Raw genomic sequence first — 21,644 nt, forward strand, 5'->3', positions numbered from 1 at the left:
GATTGGTTGATTGGGACCAGGATCAACAAGTATCTATTGTCTATATATTTTTTAATTATTTACAGAAATTAGGAATGTTCATCATTAAAGTAATTAATTAAAACAATTAATAATACAAATTTTACATTTGAGATTTTCCAAAAATTACATTTTTAGATTTCCAGAAGTTAAGAAATGTCATGATGTTTAGTTGTTTTCTTATTTTAAGCAATCTTGAGGTCCCCTTGGAAGTTTGCTGAGGCCCCCTAGTGGGCCCCGGACCCCTGGTTATAAAACCACTGCTTTACTAAGACATACACACCCATCCATAGCCCATATTTGCAAGACATTATTTAGGAAGAAGATAATAAACAGATGTTTCACGAATTTAATAGTCAGCACAGTTTCTCAGAGCACACTCGGCTCTTATACTTTACATAATTCATAACAGGGTTAAAAATACTCCTCTTTCGAACGCTTGCAAGGGTGTTTTCTAGAATAAGGGCCGGTTGGATGAGTGAGTTTTGCTCGGGACCGATCCAGCCTGGATTTCTCCTTTAGCCGCCGCCTCCCCTCGTGACATCAACACTGCGGAGAGCCGCGCGCGCTCAGACTCTGCTGCAGAACGCCAGTGCGCAAAGGTAAGCGAGCGCTCCTCATCACACACGAGCGTGTTAGTACACATAAATAGTGTGTGTATGGTAAATATTATTCTCAATATGCATGGGGAATGCTTCAGCTCGTGTCCACGCCATACCCGCATGTTTTGTTGACGCATGCTGTTGTGATTGTGTTTGCAGCGGATCGTGTGCTATTGATGAGTGATTGGTGATCTATCAGGATGTCGCTGTACGCGTCTCAAATTAAAGCTTTTAAGAGCGCAGAGCCCAAGACACTTGGCGTGAGTTTCACTACAGCACACTATCACATTATTATATCGATAATCGCTGCTGTTTTATCTCTAACGTTACAGATGTTTGATCAAATAGCCATGCTGGATGTTATAGACTGAGCAGATTGTTTGCATATTGTTGGAATGCTGCATATGAGATTTTAGTCATTCAATCGGTGGTTTCCTATAGAAGATAATATTTAGGTTTAAGTTTAATGTAAATGCACAATGCACACGTAGTTTATTTATTAAAAGACATCTGGCCAACCTCCAAGGACACACCCATATCTGAGAAGAAACGCATACTGACAGACTGAACTCAGTAAAATAATGTTAAAACAATTATAAATTCAATATATTGTTTTGGGTATGGCAGTAAAGTATTTTATCGTGATTTATTTGTTTTTATTTGATTGATTACATAATGGTGGCTTAACACAGTCTTGTTTTAATCAAGAATACAATATCTATATATATTGAGAGTATACCAACACACACAAGGACTGACCAAACTGCAGTTTGTTTGCAATTCTAATGTTTTCTTTGCTTTGGTTTAGGCTGTTGAGATCGTAATTGGAGTGTTGACTGTCATTTTGAGCTCAGTTGTGTATAAGCTGCACTATCATATCCAGCGTGAAATCATCATCCTCATCATCAACGGTGCTCAGGTACAAATACACATACATGCGGATAGATTTGGAATGTTTAAAATCAGTAATGTGACACATGGCATTGTTTCCTACAGCTTGTCATAACTGGTGTTGTCCTGGTGCACACTGGGAGGAAGCCAACTAAATGCCTGGTATGAACACACAAATATTAAAATCATCTGAAAATAAGAAAGTGTAAGAAAAATAAGTTTAACTGTCAATTTTTACAGAAATTTTACAGTTAGCTTTTTCACTTAGTACACTCTTAGAATAAACGGTTCTATATAACGGGTTCTGTCAAGTGCTTCATATAGAGCATTTTAGGGCTTTAGTTTTAATTAATTAATTTAGTTTGAATTCATTTTTTTATTTTAATTAAATTATAAATTAAACAGCTTGGAAACATACATTATCACTAGACATTTCTCTTTATATAGAACCATTTTGGCATTGAGTCAAGAATCTTAGTGTTCTACTGTATATAAAACCCCATTGAACCTTTTTTTCTAACAGTGTTAGTACAGTTAGCAAGAATTATTTGGCTCTGAGGGGATAATTTACACGACAATGATGTACTATAAACCGAAACGTTTTTCCTTTTCGTTTTTGAAGTTTCTCATACAGATGAGATGACAACGTTGTCAAAACGATCCCTGTTCGCTCGGATCCGTGAAAACGACTAAAAACGCTGTATTATGCATGCCAGGCCAGTAGTTGGCGATGTCGCTTTGTAAAGAAAAACAACGCGCCTGTGCACACGCATTATTCTACATATGTAAATAATGCGTCTCTTCTGGTCGTAGTAGTGGTGCAGTTAATCCACACTGCTGAAGAAGCGTTTATAAACTCGATAGCTTGAGCAGCACAAATGTAACGTAGGCCAGAAAGGGCTGTGTGTGTAAACCTCACTCCCCTGGCCTCAAGAGGTGTGCTGGCGACTGACGCTTGCAGCTTGTTAGCACACCCGCGTCCCACGCCGGAGACCCCAGCTCGAATCCCGCTCAGAGCGGGTCGGGTAGGACCAGTTACATTTGGTGCCGTGACCCTGATGGGAGTGAGGTTTAGAGGGGTGAGTGTAACGAAGGCCAGTTAGAGCTGTGTGTGTAAACCTCACTCCCCTGGCCTCAAGAGGTGTGCTGGCGACTGACGCTAGCAGCTGGGGTCTTTAACGTCCTTGTTAGCACACCCGCGTCCCACGCCGGAGACCCCAGCTCGAATCCCACTCAGAGCGGGTCAGGTAGGACCAGTTACATTTGGTGCCGTGACCCTGATGGGAGTGAGGTTTAGAGGGGTGTGTGTAACGTAGGCCAGTTAGAGCTGTGTGTGTAAACCTCACTCCCCTGGCCTCAAGAGGTGTGCTGGCGACTGGCGCTAGCAGCTTGTTAGCACACCCGCGTCCCAAGCCGGAGACCCCAGCTCGAATCCCGCTCAGAGCGGGTCAGGTAGGACCAGTTACATTTGGTGCCGTGACCCTGATGGGAGTGAGGTTTAGAAGGGTGAGTGTAATGTAGGCCAGTTAGAGCTGTGTGTGTAAACCTCACTCCCCTGGCCTCAAGAGGTGTGCTAGCGACTGACGCGGCTGCAGGCTTAAGCGGTCCGCCTCTCACGCCAGAGACTCCAGATTGAATCCTGCTCGGATCGATTAGGACAGGTTACACAAACACAGTCCTGTAGTCCGCCATTGTTGTTTTGGTTGTCAAGTACTCGCGCATGCATAGACTGAACACATAATACGCATGTATTTTGGATTTTTCACAAATTCGCGCTTTTGTAGTTTACATGGAGACGATAACGGTACAAGCTTGCGTTTTCAGACCCCCAAAACAACGTTGTCATGTACACGAACGGCCAAAAGCGCATAAAAAGTTTTTAAGTTGGAAACGGTGTCGTGTAAACGCCCCCTGAGACTCCATATATAAAGATTTATATTAAAACCTATTCTTGAATACATACAGGAGCTTTTAATCGACTGCAGTCAGTTGACACAAATCATGTCAGTCTTTCTCTTCTCATTTAAAATCCTTTAAGCTCCCTCCGTCTGAAAGGACCTTGCGCTCCGTCCTGTATTGACCAAATTAAGTGCAGGCTCAGCAACAGTATCTCTTGTATGGTCAAACTTCTAATGACAAAGGTCTTCTTTACATATTATTTTGACCAAGAACCACCCACTTAGATTGCAAGACATTATTTGACTGGCATGTGAAGTGACCAATCACATCTTATATTTTTACATGTCCTTAAGAGGCAGTGGATTTTCCATATGTTTTTGAGCATTCATGATCAGAAGTGAGATTAGTAGAATGAGATCGGAAATAAGATTATTATTTATTGTTTAAGTACATGTCCGTTCATTTGTCGCAGGTGCTGACAACCATTGTTCTGCAGTTACTAACAGCAGCATTTGATATTGTTGGATTTGGGCTCATGGCCAGACACATCCCATTCAGAGGAGAGTCGTACTACTACAGGGACACAGAGGTAAACAAACAGAGACGCCCCATCCTGCTCATCCTCGAGCAAAGACACCTTCATTCCCACAAGTGACTGAAGATTACTTTACTATAAACAATATATAGTAGGATGGGACTCAAGGATGTCTTCAGCTATTACAAAATCGGAAAATGTTATACTTCAACCAGCCAACTTTGCTTTGTTCAAAAAATGATTTCAAATTTTGAGAGCTGACAGTTTTAGTTCTGTCTGCCGTGTACATGAATCAGAAAAGCCGTTGATTTTGAGAGTAGGAATCAGGAAGCTGTACATCGATCTGAACATCGGTCTCTGTCAGACGGCAGACTGTGGTTGAGTGTGTGTGAGCAGAAAGAGAGATGTGACGCCAGGCTCTGTCCTGCTTGTTTCAGTGGTGTTGTGACCCACTTCACTCTGTTTGGGCTTGCTGTGGAGAAGGAGAGAAAGGGGGACATAAAGAGGTGAGTCACATTACAAGCCTTATGATGCAGCAGGGAATACCACAAACACATCCTGAGACTCCAAGCAGGATTAAAACACTAATTCGGTTCAAGACGAATGTAATCTGAATTCCCCCCAATTATAGACAAACACAGATTTAATGTTTTAGGAGAGAACTCACATTCATTAGCGTTTTGTTGCACAATTTAGCCTAGTGGTCGACTGATGTGAGTTTCTCAATAGCAGATGATGATATCAGTAACTAAAGAGCAGCATGTTGATATATCAATGTTGTTGTTACTAACTAAAACGATTAAAACTCATAAAGTGACGTAGTTATACTTTACTACATGTACTTACTATAGTAATACCAGTAAATTATGCATAATTACAAGTAACTAACCCAAAACCTAACCGTAACTATTGTAAGTACATGTAATTAATTAATATTAATTGAGTAATATTACTTATAATTAACTTAATATAATATAAATATATAATAATATTAGTATTAATAGTACTTATTTGAGTAATTATAATGTAACTGTCACCTTAAAATAAAGTGTAACCAAATATTATTTTAAAAGTTACATTATAAAACTTTAAGCCGAAGTGCTCAAACTACAAAAACTAAAACTTAAATAAAGAAATTAAAACTAAATTGAGCTAAAATGAATAAGAATTACTAAAAAATAAAGTAAACTAAAAGTATATAAAAAAATAAAAGCCAATATATTATAGCAGTATATAAATAATACTAAAATAACACTATGATGTACAGTATATAGCCTTGGCTAATGTGAAAATGGACAAATATTGAAGTCTATCACTAAATTATACTTTTGAAATATTATTTAATTGATTCATTGAAGTATAACATTTTCCATTTCCTTCTCTGTTTATATTTATATCGTTTATGTGCCATTAATTTGCATGTGATTATGATTTACCATGTAAAAAGATATAAATACAGTGGTGTTGAACTGTTGGAATATATTATGGTATTTGTGGTTTGTATTACAGTTCTTAGTGAATGGGATCTTGGGAACACTGATCGGTTTCCTGGTGCTAGCGTGTATTATCGGTTTGGTTGTGTCTCTTTTTGGGGTCTACGCACTTTCTGTCAGTGCCATTAAGGTACGTAGTTCAGCACTGCTATTAAAGATAATTATGTTCTGTTCCAGATATCTATTAATGCTTTTAAAGGCTAATCTATGAAACTGACTGTCAAATTGACTATTTTCTCTTAGGAAATGACACCCATCCCTCACTCTACTGCTAACCAACATTATGGTGCTGGCGCTCAGGCCCAGAATGCGATCCATGCTGGAAACTGACAAAATAAGAGACATTCAGAGCAGAAGGGTACAGTTTTAGCACAGTTTTACACCAACTACAAAAGAGGACTGTTTCACCTACAAACCACTCACAGGTAAACAACCACAACAACAGAAAAAGAAAAAAAACTTTTGTGATGTAAATAATTTTTTGGAAATAAAATGTATAAAATCTCGTTTTTTGCATCGCTGTTGCTCTTACTGCTGTAGGACTGCTGTAATTTGGAATGCTCAACTTAAAAGTTATTCGTACCTAATTCATTTTTGCTCTTACAGACTTCTGAAGCTTCTTAGCATGTAACTCTAAACAAATGTCTACCCAGAAATCTTGACCACAATCCAGTGTTATAGATGTATGTTAGGGGGTAAGTGTTTATCATTCTTAGGATATGTGAAATTCAGCTTTAGGTACATTAAAAAAACGGAAAAGGAATTATGGTGAATGGGAACGGTAAGATGGTTCTTTGATTCCGACTTGTTTTGTAGCATTTTGTACCACCTTTCGCATGAATCTTTATATCGGTCAACATGTTTGTTTTTTGCCACATGAGGGCATATGGGGCAACATTTATCAAGTTGATATTTGTTTGTTTGAATTGCAATTTGAAACCAAAAAAATCTAACAACATTGCGTAAGCAGGCCAAATAGTTATAAACACAAAAAAATCCTGGCTTGATAAATGTGGCCCATGTACAGTGAAACTCCTCTAAAGCAGAGTAGTGTGAATTTAAACATCAGTGAATTACTAAACAGCATCGCTTGGCTTTTTTGTCATCTCGTTTTATCCGTACTGATTCTTCAGGAAAGCTATGATGACTGCCAACTCTGTAAGTGCCACCACTTGTGACCAAAATCATGGACACCCTAATGACTAAGGTCAGAGGTTGAACCCTCAGTCAAGGGCTCGACTTTGGTGATGTAAAATCCTCTTGTGGAAGCATGTGTCGTTCGTTCTGTGTCTGTAGATCTTTGTCTTTATGACAGCATGTGAGATTTACATTGTGCCTGTTCTCTGTGACCTCTTGACGTGTAGTAAAATGAAACCATGTAGTATGTAGTTATATGGCTGTGTCTGTGTTTGTATTTGACTGAATGATATGTAAAATAAACATGATTTAATACACAATCGGATGCTCTCATTTTATTGCTTTATTTGTCACAGTGCACAAACACAATCAAATCAGTAGACATGAATATAAACTCTCAGCAAATAATTGAGAGTACAATTTAATCCAGAAAATGGGTTTCAAAATCTAGATGCATTTTTATAGAATTTTATTGTAAATTACTAGCTTGTTTCCACCACGGAATAAAACAATTTAAAGTTAATTTTGCATCTTTTTATCTCACAATTCTGACTATTTTCTATTGCGAGTTATGTCTCCCAATTCAGATTTTGGCAGTCAGTAGGAATGAAACTGGCAGTCAGTAGGAATGAAACAGAACTTGCAATTGCAAGTTTACACCCACATTTCTGAGAAAAAAAGGTAGGTAACCAGAAAGTTGACGGCACCCATTGAATTTCATAGTATTTTTTTTTTTCCTACTATGGAAGTCAATGGCTTCAGCAGGCTGTCGTCAACTGTCTGGTTACCAACATTCTTTAAAATATCTTCTTTTGTGTTCAACACAAGAAAGAAACACATTCAGGTTTGGAACAACTTGAGGGTAAGTAATGACAACATTTTCATTTTGGGGTTAACTATCCCTTTAAACATTGTCTGGGAAACCGGGGGATAAACTTACAATTGCGAGTTAAGTCAGAATCAAGCATCGATAATTATCCCTCTAGACTACCTGAAAGAAGTGTAACAAATATCAATTTAATACTTTAGTAATTAATTATTTTTTTTTAAAGTCTAAAAAAGACTTTTATTCTAAAACATCAGGGGACGTCTTTCGAGTTGACCCGTTCTCTAAGCTCATGAATATTTATTACGTAGTATTACGTAGGCTCAGTATTTCTTCCTGATTTGCCGCAAGGTTTCAAAACGAATTAATAACACAGTTAATATTTATAGATGAGTCGTACAGCCTTGTTTTTTTTTTAGGTTTTTTTTTTACAGTAAATAGACTTTTATTTTAAAACATCAGAAGCCATTTTCCGGGGGTTCAGTTCGGATAGTGTTTGTTATGGTCTCTTGGTCTGGGGTTTGGGTTTAGAGTCTTGACATTATGTTTGTGTTTCTGCTCTAAACACTCATTCATGCGCTCTGACGATCTCCTGGATAGTTAAGTTGTTCACCCTGATTATTACTAGTACTGAATGCAATACAATATGAATATTTTGTAGTGATTTGTCAAATCATGAATTAAAAAAAGTGAATTGTCATATTCTGTGGTGTCTACAGGATGGAGAAGGTGCGAAAGATTGTAGTTCATCTGTCGAAGGAAACCATAAACGCCGCTCCGCAGTGCGCGCGATTCGTGCAGGTCAGCTGAACTCATATTATTCCACATCACTTTACAATAAGATTCCATTAGTTAATTAACTTAATAATGAGCTATACATTTGTTACAGTATTAACGTTAATTAATAAAAATAGAATTGTTCATTGTTAGTTCGAGCTCAGGTCAATCAAATAATATTAACAAATACAACTTTTAATTGTAATCATGTATTAATAAATGTTGAAATAAACATTAACCAAGATTAATTCATGCTTTAGAAATATTTTTCACTGTTAGTTCATGCTAACTTATGTAGTTAGCTAATGTTTACAAATGAAATATTATTCTAAAGTGTTACCAAATATGCATATAATTATTAATTTCAAAATGTCCAATTATACATAATCAATTTTAATAACAATCTATTTGAAAACAACCCTATATGATAGTACCAGGCCATTTGTGGGCATCTAGAGTCGGAAAAATTATTTAAATATTTGGTAACACTTTACAATAATGTTCAGTTGTTACCATGAACTAAGAATGAACAATAATTCTACAGCATTTATTAATCATAGATGATGTAAATTTCAACATTTACTAATACATTATTAAAATAATTAATTAATAACTATTATATTAAAAATGTAATAATAACCCTATATCAAAGCAATAGAAGTCTATAGTATGTGGTCATTTAGTTGGATAAACATACAGTGTTTAATTTCTTTCCAGAGCATAACTGGACACTTTGTCGGGAGTGAGGATCAGGTAAATGTGAGCTGTTCTTTGGAGAATAACAGATTTATTTTATGTGACCGGTTGTGTGATGGAGCAGTTCCTCTGAAGGTGAGATCACACTGAATTTATTTTATGGGCTTATTCAGTTTTGTTCATTGAATCCAGTTAATACAGGAAATGTATTTGTGGATCAAACCCTAGAGGGCGTCGTTTTGCCCCATCAAATACCTGTCTCACTCAGAGGCAGTCTCCCTGCCTCCAGATACCCTCAGCCGTGGGGTAGACGTGGCCGTGGCTGTGCTGCTGCAGTCCGCCGATCAGAAGCTGTTGCTGACGCGTCGTGCCTCCAGCCTCCGGATCTTCCCCAATGTTTGGGTTCCGCCCGGTAAGTGTCATTCCGTAACGACCCAAATGATTCCTGAGATTACCACTCACTCAAAATAAGTGTGTGCTCACTCATGTTAATGATTTACAGATGAGTGAGGTCATTTTGGTGGTTTTATCTGGTTCTAAAGACAACAATAGTTTTATTATCTGTCGACTCTTAGATCTTACATTCCATCATGTCAGCTGAAATTAGCTACAGAAATTTGACCAGCATATGTGTGTGAGTATACTGTGGTGTTCATGACTAATAATGGGTGTAATTTGTTTGTTCAGGAGGCCATGTGGAGCTGAATGAAAAGGTACATTTTGTATTGCATAAACAATGAGCTGTCAGTCAATCAATCAATCAGTCAGGCATTAAATGTGCAGTAATAAGGCATTTTTGAGAAACGCTGTTGATATTTTATTTTTTTAATTAACCCAAAATACACAAACATGGAATGTCTCTTGGTCATAGCTAAAACGAAGAAAAATAATGCTGAAGATGAAAATAAAGCAAAGATGATGAACGAACAAGGAAGAACAAAAAATGATCATAAGAGTATACAGAAGCAAGAGTTTTAAGTTAGTCACTGGCAGCACACCAGCTCTAGACAAACAATGACATTCAAAGTAGGGTTGCCAACAAAAGAAAATTTTGAAAAATAACCCCTGAAATGTTGACTTCTGGTGAATATTGTGGAAACTAACTGATGCATTTAGATAAATATATTTCATACATTTCATACATTATAGCATATTATAATACAACTTATTAGGCCTATATATTTATAGAATAGCAAAGTAGGCCTAATCAATATAACGTACAAGACTGAACCACATAGAAGTGAAATATAAAGGCTATCATGATCATTTTGCCAACAATGAACCATGGATTTGTTTAGTTTATAATACGTTTTATTTTTAACTTAAACAAATACAAAATATATCATTCAAAAACTCACTGCATATGAAGAAAAATAAACACAACAGTTTTCTGTAGCCTTGTGCGAACTTATCCAATAGAATTAGACTTCTAGAATGTTCTTTCCAGTGCAAAAAATTATATTTTTTATTTAATTAGACAACATTTTAAGGAAGAGTAGTGCAAATATCTTTATATAATTATACTTCCATTATAGTTAACTTTCTTTCCAGTGCAAAACAATGATACATAAAAAAACAGCTAATAAAGAAAATATAAAATATTGCACTCAAATACTGCATTCAAGCAATACAACACCTGTATGTATATTTTTGTGCTCTTTTCTTTTTCGCCGGCTGCTCGGAGCGAGGTAGTCATTTTTACATTTCCCGCTGTTGTCACTTGTCGTCATCGTTGCTACGATACGTGACTCACAATGACTGAAACGACCAATTAAAAGGGCATTCTCTGATGATGTTCCAAGATGTTAAAAACGCTACACTGATCATAGACAAACGGGGAGAAATTAATATCTACCTCACCGTTGTTTTTTTCTTCTTATCATAGCCTACAAATGTCTTCGTTCATAGTCTGACACGTGTCTGTCATGGATTTGCACTGAATTGATTCTCAAAAATACGGAACAAAGTGCGTTCCGGATCAGTTCAATACGAAACAAGACTTTTATGTGTCAAATACGGGACGATTCCGTATTATACGGAACGGTTGGCAACCCTAATTCAAAGTGTCCTGTTACTATAGCTAACATTACAACACCATATCTTGGTTCTGTGAAACATAGCAAAACCAATGTTACTCGCGCACTATATGGAGCAGAAACAACGCCACCCCGCCGTCTGTTTTCAGGCCTTCCCGCTTGGGTCTCTCCAGCGCTGGAAAGCTTTTCTAACACTAACGCGGGTCTTAAAGCTCTTGCCTGATCATAACCTTTCTTTTTCCAGTGATATTCCTCAGTCAGACCTTTTCTCTTTTGCGATGTCTCTCAGCCATCTCTCTTTCTACAGTCTTTCTTCAAATCTCCCTCTTGCTCACTCTCTCTCCTCCCCCATCATGAGTGGACACGCCCCCTACTGCTGATTGGCTACAAGTGTGTTGTGGTGCTCGGTTCGATCCACTTTCAGCAGCGTTTCTCAGAAATCGTTTACTGCACCTTTGACAAATATTGTCATTTTAAATTGCTTTAGAGAATTAGTTTTTGATTTATTGATCGATTGATTGATTGACATCCAAAATCTGAGACTACTTTTTTGCGTTCTTTTTAAATTTAATACAATATTTTATTTTTCATTACCAATTATATTATCAGCATAACAAACTGAGTGTTTAAATTGTTTGTTGACAGCAGCACTTGAACTGCAGGAACAAGTTAGTCATTGACCTAGAAATAGTAAATATTTGCTCTTCATTTTATGTCATGATTTTTTATTTGTTTTAAATCCTAAAACTATCTTTATTTCTAAGATTAATAAAAACGAAATTCCAGATTTTGGTCCTAAAATATATATATATATATATGCACACACACACACTACCATTAAAAACTTTGGGGTCGGTATGATTTTTTTTAATGTTTCTTATGTTTCTTCTTAGTCTCTTATGTTCATCAATGCAGCATTTATTTGACCAAAAACGTGGTAAAGACAGTAATATTATGAAATATTGTTGCAACTACTGTATTAATAACTGTTTTCTATATGAATATATTTTAAAATATTATTTATTCCTGTGGTAACAAAGCTGAATTTTCACTTCAGTATTCAAAGTCACATGATTTTACGGATTCTTTGATAAATAGAAAATTCTCAAGAACAGCATTTATTTGAAATAGAAATATTTTGTAACACTATAAATGTAACAATTTACTGTCACTTGTGATCATTTTAATGCGTCCTTGCTGAATAAAAGTATTAATTTCTCTTTTAAAAATCTTACTGACCCTAAAGTTTGGAGTGGTAGTGTACATTTTATAATTATATTTCATTTCGAGTAATTCTATGTAATGTAATGTCTTTGTATAATAATATAATAATGTCACTGTGAATTAGAGTTAATGAACAACTAAGATATTATTTTGAATGAATGAATGGCTCAGTGATTTCTTTCTGTGTGTGTGTGTGTGTGTGTGTGTGTGTGTGTGTGTGTGTGTGTGTGTGTGTGTGTGTGTGTGTGTGTGTGTGTGTGTGTGTGTGTGTGTGTGTGTGTGTGTGTGTGTGTGTGTGTGTGTGTGTGTGTGTGATCCAGCTGTTGGATGCAGGACTCAGGGAGCTGCAGGAAGAGACCGGTCTGAAACTGAGCCCTGATGAGTTCTCCTCTCAGCTGCTCGGCCTGTGGGAGGTGTGTGTTTACAGCACAATGTTTTTGTGAGACCTGCAGCCAAAGTCCAAAGGGGCCATTGCACAGACATGCTGAATTTGACAGACTGAGGCTGATTGTTTGCAAACCGTAATTGCGTAACCTGGAACAGCCAGGCCTTGCACACATCTGTTGTCTATCTCAACGTTTTAATCATTGAAATTAGGCTGTTAGCTCGAGATGTAAATCTAATCAAGCTGATCCAGAGGGTTTACTTTAATTTTCCCAAAACAAACATATGAGATGGTAAAGGAAACATCCAATGATGTTGTCGTCATGTCCTCATCTCCATGGTGTACGGTTTTATTTATTTTTCATGAACATGTAGTCTGAATATTCGAGCTGCTTATTTCCATGCCTGGAAAGTGAATGAGGAACAGACTCAGTTCTCTGATAATCTTCATCTCCCACGTGACTGAAATGTTGCGGTTGCATATAATCAAACTTTTTGGCAGTGTAAATCACCATCCACTTTCATTGTATTGAAAAGAGAGGCTCGAACATTCTTCCTAACATCTCATTTTGTGTTTCATGGAAGATAGAAACTAGATAGGCATGATGATGACTAGATGATGCCAAAAACATAATTTAAAAAAGATAAATGTACACAATTGGGGTATGTATGATTAATTTTTTTATTTATTTTTTAAAGACGTCTCTTATGTTCACCAAGGCTGCAGTTATTTGATGAAAAATACAGTAAAAACAGTATTATTGTGAAATATGATTACAATTTAAAAATATCTGTTTTCTATTTCGGTATTTTTTAAAATATAATTTATTCCTGTGATGACAAAGCTATATTTTCAGCATCATTACTCCAGTCTTCAGTGTCACACGATCCTTCAGAAATCATTCTAATATGCTGATTTTGTGCTCAAGAACTTTTTTTTTTTTCGAAACCATGATTGACATTTTTTTCTGGATTCATTGAATAAAAAGTTTAAAAGAAAAGAATTTATTTGAAATAATGTAGAAATAATTTGTCACTTTTGATCAATTTAATGCACCCTTACTGAATAAAAGTATTAATTTCCTTGAAAAAAAATCTTATTGACCCCATACTTCTTTCAAAAAAAAAAAAAATTTTGAATGGTAGTGAACTTTATTTGATTATTCTCTGTCCAGTCAGTGTATCCGCCCATGTTGTCCAGAGGACTGCCCCAGAGACATCACGTCGTGACGTACATACTCCTGAAGAGCTCTCAATCACACCTGCAGCTTCAGGTACAGCTTTGGGATATCAACAGATGTTTACAGATTACAGCTGCATACATAAGGTCTCTCTCCTTCTTTCTCAGGCTTGTTTGCACCCAGATCCTGCTGAAGTCAGTGCATGTGTGTGGGTCGATGCAGGTCTGGTGAAAGTTGTGGTGTCTGCTGTAGATGGTGAGAAGGATTCTGTTCGAATGCCAACTGACCTGCCACAGACCATCAGGTATGGAGAACTTTATTCATCTCTATAAATATGAAATCATAGTCAGAATTTTTTTTTTTATTAATACATAAAAATTAAAATAAAAGTTACATAACCTGGCTTTTATGACTCATATGGTATGATATAGGAGAATATTATGGAAGCTTGTTTCCGCCACTGAATAGAAAATAAAAAAGGTAATTGCGACTTTGTATCCAGTAGCGGTTTTTGGCACGGGCGAACCGGGCAATCGCCCGGGGCGGCATTTTTGGGGGGGCAGCGCCGCCGGCACGAGCAGAAAATTTTTTTTAATAATAATTCTGCGCCGCAAAGCGTTTTTCTATTATCTATCATTTCACTGTGTGGGGAATTGCCAAATTTGCGCCCCCTGCTGCTGCAGGCGCCCCTGCTTGCTGAGAAGATGCCGTGCACAGAAGCTGTTTGTTTGAGAAGGGGAAAGGGGAGGGGGCGCGGGCGCGGATGACAGTTCACCTCTGGGTCTCTCCCAAATGGAACGGGGACGGGGGATCCATATAGTTAGTCAATCACACCTCGACTTTCTTCCAAATAACGCACATTTCATTCATAATATTATAAATATTCCCGTTCCCGTTCCATTTGGGTTGAGGAGATTCCCCCCTTCTATGTAAAGCGCTTTGAGGTCTCAGAAAAAGCGCTATATAAATGTAACGAATTATTATTGTTATTATTAAAAACAGGCCTCTATATTTCCTGCACATATTTGTTTTTCTGAATTTTCTGAATGGCTAATAAAAATAGGTAATACAAAACGATTACTTCTTGGTCACCACCACCAAGGTGAATTGGTTTAGTCTTGACTTCTGGTCGTGACTCGTCGTGAGTGACAGTTGGTATGCGGGGGGGATCAGGGGAAATCTGTTGATTGTCGATGTCGAGTACGTGCCAAATAAGAGATGGACAAGAAAGGTCAAAGCCATCAGGTGCCCAATTTAGAAACGAGCGAAAGATAAAGGTATGCAACTATGTTTTCTCTGTATGATTACGGTAACGTTACCCATGTCATGAATGAAGGGGCAATATTAATTGGTGGGTATAGGCTAACTTATTTGTTAACCTTTTTGCTATGATTCTTGCTATGCTTAACAATAATTCGGTTTTAACTCAAACACGAGATCTAATTTCACCATAATATTGTGCTTTGCAACAAAACTGTCACAAGTTCAGTTATTACACTGCAAAAAAATGCTTTTCTTACTTAGTATTTTTGTTCTTGTTTCCAGTCCAAATATCAAACATTTCTTAAATAAAGATGCATAACGTTATTTTACTAAAGTAGTAAAATGGCATAAGATATTAAGTCTTGTTTTCTGGGGAAATAAATAAAAATTGAGTTTTTGCTTAAAACAAGCAAAACATGATCTGCCAATGGGGTAAGAAAAATTTCTTATGGGGGGGGGGCGCTCGAGGGGGTCTCGCCCAGGGTGTAATTCAATGTAGAACCGCCACTGTTTGTATCTCACAGTTGTGACTTTTTTCTCGCATTTGCGAATGAACAGAATTGTGTGATATAATCTTACAATTGTAATCTCACAATTGTGAGTTATAAAGTCAGAATTTCAAGATATAAAGTCGAAAATGCGTTATAAAGTCAGAATTGCGAGATATAGGGCTAAACTCGCAATTGCTCTAATGAAAACAAAAAATAATTGCGAGATAAACTCGGAATTGTCAGAAAAAGTCAGAATTCTGATGAGTTTATATCATGCAATTCTGACTTCATAACTCGCAATCGTGAGGGAAAAAAGTCAGAATTATAAGCTAAAAAGTCGCAATTATCTTTTAAATTGTTTTATTTCCGTGGCGGTAACAAGCGTCCTGAGAATACAGAGGAGAAAAAACCTCAGTTTCATTTAGAGGCCCAAAAATATGCACTTTGGTGCAAAGCTTATGTAAATCAATGAGATCTTTATAACAGTATAGCTGACTACTTACACAAAATGCATATAAATATCAGTTGTCACTTTATAGCTCCAATAATATGTCTTAGTAAGATTAATTCATTTAATTGTATGATTTTAAAATTGGTTGTGGTTGAGGAGATCCTTCCATGTAAAGCGCTTTGAGTGCAGAGAAATGCACTATAAAAATGTAATGAATTATAAACAAGATTTTTCTAAAAACTATGGATAATCATGGATAATCAAACAATCCTAATTTGTTTCAGTCCAGTATGTGTTCATCTTGTAATACAACTGTATTACATTTATTCTTACATTTCCTTTATAAAAATCACTAGGTTTCATTGAAAAAAGACACGTGTACTGCAACCTAAAGGGGGACGTTTTTAGAATTATACAATAAGGCCTTTTACTTGTTAAAAAGCATAAACTAAAAAAGAAGACAGCAGACATGCAGTAGATTGTGTATATCAAGGTTTTTCAGCAAAGTTTTGATCGTGTTGGTAATATGATACAGTAGGCTTTATAGGTTTAAGTATTTATTCCATTGTTTTTAATGTCGGTTTCCTGTATGTTGTTTGTTGTCAGTGTGACAGAGGTGTCTCCACACGCTGAGCTGAGCGAGAGCTCACTGCCCGTTTCTTTGTTCTGTAACCGGGCCCCGGATCACGGAGAGGACATTGAACGAGTCAGCACCGGAACCAAATTTGCATTAGAACTGTGGTTGAAAACATTGGGGCCTCAAGCTGAGATGGGCTGACGATGACTCTCTGCCAGCTTCTGTTTATGTTCGTTACCATTTAACCAGTGCCTTGAGGAAGACAGCACCACCTGCTGGACTGGAGCTATTTCAGCAGGGCATGTTATTCAGGCACAACATTAAAATCTACATTTTGCCAAAAAGTTTTAAAAGCTTTAGATTTACTGTATCACTTATGTGATATTTTTATTTAACCCATGTCAGTGCGCAACATTTATTTTTAATTACAACAGAAACAACTGTGTCCTCTCTGTTAAAGCTGGCACATTAAAGTTGGTTTAAAGGTAATTTAAATATTTGAAATCTGAATATCACTTTGTCTCTTTTTAACTCAAACACTTTCATATGCAGAATAAATTAATCATGCCAAATACACCTGTTGCTAGGATATAATCGTGTGTGTGACCTGAAGCTTTGAGTCTAAAATATGAGAAAAATGAAATTTCATCACAGATTACACTTGACCACAAAGATAATCTGCAGTATTTCACTTGCTGCCCTTCCTCTATCACATTGTGTTCCTGCTGTCCAAATACTCCATATCTTGATTTCTCCATCAGGATAATGTCTGGGACATTTTTCTCCTCTTTGCTTTAAAGCAGAAATTGACCTGAAGTTACAGAGCCCCTCGACCAACTATTCCATACTGAGTTTGTCACCTGATGCACAATCATGAGCCACATGTTTGTGCTCTTTCTCGGGGCCAAAAATGATGTTACACTTACAATGGGTTACACTTAAAATCGCTCTACATTGCAATTTAAACATATGTGTTGCATTATGTGACTCATTTCAGCTCTGATTCTTGACCTCAATCCTCCAGAAAACAAACTAGTCATCCCACGGCCATTTTCAGAAACTCTTTTTAATTTCACTAAATCACTGTTAATACATCACATCATTCAATCCATGTTTAAAAGTTACAAAGAACATTGTGCAAAGGTATATTGTAGGAAAATAAATTCTAAATAGATGGTAATGGCATGTAAAATGATTTCCCTGTCTGTTCAGCTTCCTGCAGTGCAGTGCCGGTTGAATGACAGTTATTCTTCCAACAGAAGTTTTTCCTCAGGTCTTGTTCTTCACACGTAGAGGGAGTGACGGTGTTGGGGAGTCGGAGAACCTGAAATGTGAGATTGAGCTCTGTTGGGTTTGTTAAGTGTGTCATAGGTGCTGCTGCGTGTGTGTTTAACTGTACCTGTGTCCATCATTTGTTCACCACGTACATTCCTGTCCGGTTTTTCGGAGGTTTTTCTCTGGCGTCCTGTTATTAACAGAGTCAGTTATCATTACATGTATGCACATCATAATGCCAATTCTGAAAATAAAACCACGTTTCCTTCAGCATCAGATATACAGTGTCAAAAGTAACCCCCTTTATATATTTTTATGATGTTTGAACTCTTTATTTACTGTTTTGTTTTTAAATATATAACATTTTGTTTATTTTATAAAATGTTGTTCATTTGATTTTTTAAATTAAATAATTTATTTGCATTTTATATATTACTTTTATATTTTTGTGTTTGCATATTTTTCTTTAAATTTTTTACTATTTATTATAATCATTTGTATTAATGATGTCATATTGATTAATCGCGTCTGATATAAAAGTTTGTTTGTATAATATATGTGTTTAATATTACATTTCTTTTAGCACACCAGGGTGACTAAGAACATGAAATTGTTTAGCTATGACTTGTTTCGCAGGAGTATTAATGCACGGCGAGGAGGAAAGTTTGAGTGGCCAAAACCTCTCCAAAGATCACAGATGGAGAATTGCAGAGATTAGTTGAGTCTTGGAGTCAGAAAGCCTAAAAAAAATAAAAATAAATCAAACAACCCCTACATCACCACATGTTGTTGTTTGGGAGGGTTTCAAGAAAAATCATCCGTGCTCATCCAAAAATAGACTCCAGAATATTCAGCTGTCAGACACGACTGGAGCTTCAAAAAGGACTGGATTCTATGGTCAGATGAAATTAAAAAGAGCTTTTGGCAGTAAACCCACCAGATGTGTTTGGTGCAAACAGGGATAAAAAAAAGTACCCCATGTCTATGGTTAAATATACAGCTGAATCTTTAATGTTGTGGGCCTATTTTTTTTTTGCTGGAGGTCCTGGACATCTTATCCAGATACATGGTTTCATAGATTCTAGCAAATACCAACAGATAAAAAAAAATCTAAACCTGACTGCCTCTGATAGAAATCTTATAATCGGCCATGGTTGGATCTTCCATCAGGACAACAATCAAAAACAAACATCAAAATCAACACAAAAATGCATCACTGAGCTCAAAATGAAGTTTCTGCCATGGCCGTCCCAGTCCCCTGACCTGAACCCTATTGAAAACGAGTGGGCTGAACTGAAGAGAAGAAGCGTCAACATGGATCTGGGAATCTGGAGAGATTCTGTATGGAGGAATGTTCTCTGATCTCTTGTCAGGTGTTCTCCAAACTCATCAGGCATTATAGAGGAAAACTCAGAGCTGGTATCTTGGCAAAAGGAGGTTAATTGAAAAAAGTATTTAATAAAAGGGTGCCAATAATTATGGCCAACGTGTTTTGGAGAAAAGCCTAGATTTTTGCGATTTTTTAAAATCAAATATTAAAAGGATAAACAATGCAGATAAAAATTTTTTACAGCCATCTTTGATCATATTTACCTGGGTGCAAGTAATTCTGACCACAACTGTATACACACACACACACATATATATATATATGAAGACTTCAGATGCAAAAGCCTCTAACTGCCATCTGAAAATTTCTTCTAAAATGAGCATTTTTATCAAGCTCGTATATTTAGGTTCAGTAATGTCACTTTAATGACAATTAATAGGTATTAAAGTGAAATAACTGAACATAAACATACAAGCTTGATAAAAAGGATCATTTTAGAAGAAAATTTCATATGGCACTTAGAGGCTTTTGCATCTTAAGTTTTCATATATATATATATATATATATGTGTGTGTGTGTGCGCGCATATATATATATATATATATATACACAGTATATATATATATATATATGTATGTATATATATATATATATATATATATATACACAGTGTATATATATATATATATATATATATATATATATATATAAACAACATTTTATGTTAGATGCAATTAATTGCGTTTAATTGATTTGACAGCACTAATTTTTTTATTATAAATCATTTTACACTTTTTATTTTTGTTTATTTATTTGTTGTTTTGTATACTAGTTAAAATACACTTTTATCCTTTTCACTTTGATGAGGTCTTGCATATAGGAACAACAAATAAATGTTTGATAAAAGATAAAGAAAAGATTGGTTTCTTCTTTTTTTTTCTCTATTTAGGGGGTTACGACCATGTTTCTTCCATTTTGTGTTTGGGGTCCATAAGGAAAGTAAGTTGGAGGATTTGATCCTTTTGTTTACGTTATCCCTGTGAATCATCCCAGCGTGTTATTAATATAAATACCAGTGCCCTAACAAACGCCTCCGTTCAGCTCGGTTCAGTTAATCACTCTCTGCTCTGATCAGCTGTCGACAGAAAACTGCTGCTCTGATGCATTCAGCCCTGGAGGCCTCAGTGAGGGTTAGATTCAGTGTTTAAGTCTTTCTCTCCTGGCTCCCGGTATTGTTCGAATGTAGGCAGGGCATTGTGAGCGGTGACGCCGTGGCTACTGGACGATGGAGGAGACGCAGATGGAGGCCTCACAGTCTCTGAACGAGAGTCGAGTTTCCCACGCTTCAGGTTTCTTAGTCAGAGCCACACAAAGAGGGGCCTGTGCAGGCGACGGGGACGCTGGAACGCCAGGTAACAGTAGCCAATTTTCCCTAGTTCTGATCCGTGATTGTGGGGTCAGTGTTTTACATGGACAGAGATGGGGATGGAGAGCCCTCCTGAAAACCCCCTCTGTTTCCCTCCACAATAAAGATGCAGTACTATAGTTAAAAGTTGCAAAACAAGATTTCCGTTTCGTATTCAGTCTTAACATCTGCTATATGTTGTATTGTTAGTCGTGTGAACAGGTTCAAATGGACGCTGCATGCTTTTCAAAAGGTGTTTGCATTAAATTACAGGTTACCCATTCACACAGTGTTTTCACTAATAGGTGTGACTGTCAAATCCCCCATTCATCCAGCAGCAGGCAGGAACAGATCCATTATGTCTGTACGAGCAGGTAACCAAAGTTAACCCCCCCCTTTTTTTTAATCTTAAGTAAGTCCATAGTTGTAGATAAATATTGTAAAAATCAAGATGTGTATTTGTGCCTTTAAGGGATTTAATACTTAAAATCTCCTGCTGCTTTCATCCTCTCAAAAAATGCTGTGGTTCTGTTTTTCACTAATTCAGGGGTTGCTTTTTTATACTCTATTGCTGTGTTATTAAATGTTTACATACTATTATAGTATTTTTTTCATATTTTGAAATGGCTTTTATTTTTGTATTATTATATTTTTTTTATTAGCTTTTATATCAGTTTATTTTTATATGAGTTTAATCATTTTAATACTTCAACTTTAACCTGTTTTATTTCAGCTAGTTGCCAAGACAACATATTAAAAAATTTTGCAAGTTTTTTTAATAATTATTTTATTTAATATTTATATTTTATTCAGCTTTATTTCAAAGAACAATTTGTAATCATTTTTGTTTTAGATAGCAATAACAACACTGTCTTGAACAAACAATTTCGTCAACCCCACATGAGTTATTGACAGCAGAGAATAAGCATTTGTCAGATTCTGTTCATGATGCACATACCATCTGAACTCGCTGGTATAAAGTCCTAAACATTTTAAGGAGTCACTTTTGTCATAGAATCTAGTTTCATAAACAAACTATAGAAACAATTTGCAAGCTAAGTTGCGTCAGAATGAATTATGGATTGTATCGCACCGCTTGTTTGCCGTTGGCTGTATCAAACGTGCTTTGCGTTGAGTACATGGGGATGTCAGG

At 36.4% G+C, this 21,644-nt stretch overlaps 2 protein-coding genes and 1 long non-coding RNA gene across 5 annotated transcripts in view; 2 read left to right on the top strand and 1 right to left on the bottom strand.

Moving 5' to 3' along the window:
* Nucleotides 1-21,644, bottom strand: part of LOC309483253 — a 90,183-nt gene that overhangs the window by 57,434 nt on the left and 11,105 nt on the right. The window lies entirely within an intron of this gene.
* LOC309483246 (uncharacterized protein) lies at nucleotides 584-6,071 on the top strand. 2 transcript variants are annotated; one of them, XM_082148950.1, is made up of 8 exons: nucleotides 584-620; nucleotides 780-880; nucleotides 1,429-1,539; nucleotides 1,617-1,673; nucleotides 3,883-3,999; nucleotides 4,383-4,451; nucleotides 5,455-5,568; nucleotides 5,682-6,071. In XM_082148950.1, the coding sequence occupies exons 2-8, from the start codon at nucleotides 821-823 to the stop codon at nucleotides 5,766-5,768; spliced, it is 615 nt and encodes a 204-aa protein (XP_082005076.1). In that variant the 5' UTR covers nucleotides 584-620; nucleotides 780-820; the 3' UTR covers nucleotides 5,769-6,071. The 2 variants fall into 2 exon arrangements, with proteins under 2 accessions (XP_082005076.1, XP_082005077.1); XM_082148951.1 differs by lacking the exon at nucleotides 4,383-4,451 and having other exon boundaries at nucleotides 587-620.
* Nucleotides 8,122-18,034, top strand: nudt17 (nudix (nucleoside diphosphate linked moiety X)-type motif 17; the record flags this gene model as incomplete). 2 transcript variants are annotated; one of them, XR_014200516.1, is made up of 9 exons in its annotated part: nucleotides 8,122-8,202; nucleotides 8,896-9,009; nucleotides 9,103-9,286; nucleotides 9,562-9,587; nucleotides 12,455-12,547; nucleotides 13,694-13,792; nucleotides 13,867-14,003; nucleotides 16,511-16,848; nucleotides 16,887-18,034. XR_014200516.1 is itself a non-coding variant. In XM_082148931.1 (8 exons), 8 exons carry the CDS (start codon nucleotides 8,122-8,124, stop codon nucleotides 16,680-16,682), a joined length of 906 nt encoding a protein of 301 aa, XP_082005057.1. In that variant the 3' UTR covers nucleotides 16,683-18,034. The 2 variants fall into 2 exon arrangements, 1 of the variants encoding a protein (XP_082005057.1); XM_082148931.1 differs by having other exon boundaries at nucleotides 16,511-18,034.

Source organism: Leuciscus leuciscus, assembly GCF_965113295.1.
Source record: "Leuciscus leuciscus genome assembly, chromosome: 20".
NCBI classification, from domain to species: domain Eukaryota; kingdom Metazoa; phylum Chordata; class Actinopteri; order Cypriniformes; family Leuciscidae; genus Leuciscus; species Leuciscus leuciscus.